The 5,000-nt window shown below is 36.1% G+C and overlaps 1 protein-coding gene across 3 annotated transcripts in view; it reads right to left on the bottom strand.

Annotated features, from left to right (window-relative positions):
- Window positions 1–5,000, bottom strand: part of LOC125030645 (putative inorganic phosphate cotransporter) — a 17,842-nt gene that overhangs the window by 2,439 nt on the left and 10,403 nt on the right. For all 3 annotated transcript variants that reach the window (XM_047620823.1, XM_047620822.1, XM_047620824.1), the window contains 4 exons: window positions 4,641–4,789; window positions 3,438–3,525; window positions 2,327–2,544; window positions 943–1,092 (listed from right to left, as the gene is read on the bottom strand). In XM_047620823.1, coding sequence (XP_047476779.1) covers window positions 943–1,092; window positions 2,327–2,544; window positions 3,438–3,525; window positions 4,641–4,789 — 605 coding nt within the window. The remainder of the gene's footprint in view (window positions 1–942; window positions 1,093–2,326; window positions 2,545–3,437; window positions 3,526–4,640; window positions 4,790–5,000) is intronic.

Genomic DNA, 5,000 nt, shown 5'->3' with positions numbered 1-5,000 from the left:
CACATTACATATGTATTATATATTAGGTACACACATACACACACTCTCTCTCTCTCACACACACACACACACACACACACACACACACACACACACACACACACACACACACACACACACACGCACACACGCACGAACACAAACACAAACACATATATATTTCTTTTTTTTTCCATTACCTTCATCCATAACTCTTCCCATCTCCAAAAATATCAGATCCTCTTTTTGCATTCGATATATATACAAACAATACTCATATAACAAAGAACAAATACCAAATATTCAAAACACACACTTAAGGTTACAGAACTCCCATTATAAAACCATCAAAACAACCTATTCACAATGTATTATTATCGAACTGTCTCTCGGCCTTAACTAACCGATTTGATGTCCTGTTATTACACTCCCATTACATAACCCTCAAACCACCCTATTCACAGTAAAATAGCATCGAACTATCTCTTAGTATTAACCAACCGATTTGATATACTGTTCCTCCTTTTACAAAACCATCAAACCACCCTATTCACAGTGAAATAGCATCGAACTATCTCTTAGTATTAACCAACCGATTTGATACACTGTTCCTCCTTTTACAGAACCATCAAACCACCCTATTCACAGTGAAATAGCATCGAACTATCTCTCACTATTAACAAACCTATTTGATATCCCGTTCCTCCTATTACAGAACCATCAAACCACCCTATTCACAGTGAAATAGCATCGAACCATCTCTTAGTATTAACCAATCGATTTGATATCCCGTTCCTCCTATTACAGAACCATCAAACCACCCTATTCACAGTGAAATAGCATCGAACTATCTCTCACTATTAACAAACCTATTTGATATCCTGTCCCTCCTATTACAGAACCATCAAACCACCCTATTCACCCTGTATTAACATCGAACTGTCTCTCTCGGCATGAACTAACCGATTTGATGTCCTGTTGCAGCATATTCTTCATGTAGAGCGGCAGGTCAGTGAGTAGTGTGTAGAAACCCCAGTTGTTCCCCACGCCAGCTATCAGAATGGCCCAGAAAGGCACGGATGTTAAGACCTCTTTCCATGGTACCGGTGGAGCCTGTTGGTGAAGGAGATGGTCGGGGAAGGTAATTGGAAAAAAGAGGAAGAAGGAGAAGGAGGGAGAGGGGGAAAAAGGAAGGGGAGAAGGAGGAGATGGAGAAGGAGTGGGAGTGGGGGTGAGGGTGGGGGTTGGAGGAGGAAGAGGGGGAGAAGGAGTTTTAGTGGGGGGGGGGTGGGAGGGGGAGGAAGAGGAAGAGGAAGAGGAGGAGACGGAGAAGGAGACGGAGAAGAAAAAGAAGAAAACGCAAGTAAGAGTATTTTATTAAAAAAAAAAAAAAACAATAAAACAGTCAATTTCAGCCAAACCTCTACTTGAAGTCTCAATCTTTAGGGGACTATGGTAATTAGGACGATGATTATAATGGAATTTCTTGTTTATTTATCATTGTTGTTATAATAATGATAGTAATGATTATTATTATCATTGCAATTATAACTGTTATTATAACTATTATTATCATTAGTAGTAGTATGTTTAAATTACCGCTATCATATAATAGGACAATAATAATAATAATAATAATAATAGTAATAATAATTTATTATTATTATCATGATCATAAGCATAAACATTATCATTGTCATTACCATAATTATCATTATCATTATCAACATCATCATTATTATTATTACTGTCATCATTATTATTATCATTATCATTATTACGTTTTACCATTATTATTATTACTATTATATCATTATCATATATATTTTTTTCCCATCATCATCTTCACCGTTACTTTTATTGTTATTATAATTATAATAATATGGATAGTAACAACAAAACAAAAATAACAATAATCATCATCATCATCATTAGTAATATCATTATCATCACCATTATTGTCATTATTATTATAAGTAGTAGTAGTAGTACTATTCAACGATCATCATCCTCACCATTGTTACTATTATCAATATAATAATAATAATAGTAATGATAATCATGATAATGATAATAACAACAGCAATGATAATAACGATAATAATAATAATAATAATAATAATTATTATTATTATCATTATTATGATAATCATTATTATAACTGATAAAAACTAGTATATGTATTATGATTATTACTTTTATCACTAACGATGATGTTAATGATAATGATAATAATAATTATAATAATCATATTAATAATGATCATAATCATAACAAAAAAAGCAACAATAATCATCATCATCATTACTATTACTATCATAATTATCACGAACGTTTTTGTTTATACCTGTCTCTCCTTGCTGTCCCCAAGAGCAGCGTAGATATATTCCCTTTCGACCTCCGTGATGCGCTTGTCTGTCGACGGGTTATCGGACACCACCAGGAACCAAGCCAGACACCAAACCAATGTCAAACCGGCTTGGATGTAAAATACGGCTTCCCAACCCAGGGAGTCGATGATGGCCGCCGCCAGAGGGAAGGCAATGATAGTTCCCGCTTGGGAGCCTGGGTAAGAAAATGTGTTAGTTTTTTTGTATAAACATTAGCTTTTCTTGTTTTTGTTTGTTTAATTGTTTATTATTTTTTGTTTTGAGGAATGGATACAGGGGAAATTTAGCATTATCATTACTGTTGTTGTCATTATTATTACTATTATTATCATTATTATTACTATTATCATCATCATCACTGCTACTACTATTGTCATTATGACTATGATTATTGTTATTGTTATGATTTGTGATTATTATTGTTGTAGTTATCATTGTCATTATTACAATGGCAATTAGTGTTATCATTATGATTATTGTAATTTCATTGTTACTAACAATATCATTATTATCAATCATATTCAGAATTAGGATACTTCTTTCTGTTTTCCGCGTGTCTGTTTGGTTGCATGTCTGCATCATATACATTTGGTGTATTTGTGTTTGAATATTTAGACACAGATACATAGATGTAGCCTTTGTACTGTAAACATTTATGCACATACAGCAGATATATATTTTTTCAACCCAAAGCAACTTGTAATAATAACTATTACATTTTAACCTCAAAACTAATAATAACAAATACGATATTTTCACCTTCAAACAACTAGAAATAAAAAATATATTTTCACCTTCAAACAGCATAAAACAAACAAGATATTTTCACCTTAACGCAAACAATAAACAAACAAAATATTTCACCACAAAACAACCAGTAACAAATTATATATCTTCATCTCTACCAATAATAACAAATAAGACTTTTCACCTCGAAACAACCAGTAACAAATTATATATCTTCATCGCTACCAATAATAACAAATAAGATTTTTCACCTCGAAACAACTATTCCCACGTCAAAACTACGCCCGGATTTTCGCCAGGTTATTAGCACCAGAGACCCACCGGCGTAGATGATGGTCGAGAGCGTGGAACGTTCGAGGGGCGGCGCCCACGTGGCCAGCAGGGCGTGGGTGGAGGGGAAGGTGGCGCCCTGTGGAAGGAAGAAGGATGGGTGTGTTTTGTTATAAGCTTTTTTTTTTTCGTATAAGAGAAAAGTTGTCAAGTTTTTTGGAGAGATATGAAACGCCCCCCCCCTTTTTTTTTTCTTTTTTTCTTTTTTAACTTGTCGGTCTGTTTTTCTTCTTTTCTTTTAGTCTACTTTTACTTTTTCTTTCTCAATATTACCTCTTTCTTTCTGTCTGTCTGTTTGTCTTGCTCCCCTTCCTCCTCTCTTTCACTTTTACCTCTGTTTCCCCCTCTCTTAGTTTTTCTCTCCCTCTCCCTATCCCCTTCCTCCTCTCCTCTCTCTCTCTCTCTCTCTCTCTCTCTCTCTCTCTCTCTCTCTCTCTCTCTCTCTCTCTCTCTCTCTCTCTCTCTCTCTCTATTCCCTTCCTCCTCTCTTTCACTTTCATCTCTCAGTTTTCCTCATCTCTCTCTTCATCTCTTTTCGCCCCCCCCCTCTCTACTCTCTCTCTCCTCCTTGCACTCCCCCTGTCTCTCCTCTTCTCTCCTTTCCCCTCCTTCCATTTCTCTCCACTACCCTCCCCCCTCTCTCCGTCTTTTAACCCTTCGTTGATATGGTCACCAATATTGCTGTGATTAAAGGGCAGACATTAATATCTCATACTTCTGATAAGCTCGAGTCCATGATCTGATAATGATCAAAATCTCGTCATCTGTCTGAATAAACAAGTTATATCCCTTTTGGATTTGCATGAAGGTCATTTTGTAAAGGGAATGCGACCAGTATATATCAGATTGAAATATAATTAGAATATTGAAAGAGGAAGAGATGTATAGAGTGACAAAAGACTGTTACCATGCGTATTGGTGATTTTGATAGAAGGGGATAATTATGATAATTAAGAATTGGAGAATTGGATTGTAAAATAAATGTTATTAGAATATAAATTAATAAATAATGAATAAATAGAGGAATACATATTTGGGGTAGGTAAATACTAGACAGGAGAATAAAGAGATGAATAAAATACAGACACACATACACAATCACAAACACACAATTTACAAACGAATCACAAACACACAACAAATCGCAAACACGCACGGCAATGTCCTACTCTCAACCGAACAACCATCCCCGACCTCAGACAACCCCAGAATGACCCTGACGATGATGAGGGTCACGGATCCCGACTTGGCCGCCAGGGGGATGAAAAAGGAGACGATGGAGGCGCAGGTGAGGGCGCCTCCGAACACCCGCCTGGCGCCAAAGACCTCGGCCAGTCTGCCTCCTGAAAAGCGATGGGGTGGTTAGGCAGGGTTGTTGTAAGATGAGTAAGGATAATCTTCTTTCTTGGTATAGGGTTTTAGACAAGTGAGGATCATAATTAGGGTATGGATGATTAGAATAAGGATGGATATCGGATATTGTGCCTCCTGATCAACGATGTAGAAAGTTGGATCAGGTTGTTAGGGAGGATAATGATAATAGTAATGATTATG

This window comes from Penaeus chinensis, chromosome 11 (assembly GCF_019202785.1).
Source record: "Penaeus chinensis breed Huanghai No. 1 chromosome 11, ASM1920278v2, whole genome shotgun sequence".
NCBI classification, from domain to species: Eukaryota; Metazoa; Arthropoda; class Malacostraca; order Decapoda; family Penaeidae; genus Penaeus; species Penaeus chinensis.
The sequence above is the reverse complement of the archived record's forward strand: the minus strand, read 5'-3'. Positions and strand labels throughout refer to the sequence as shown.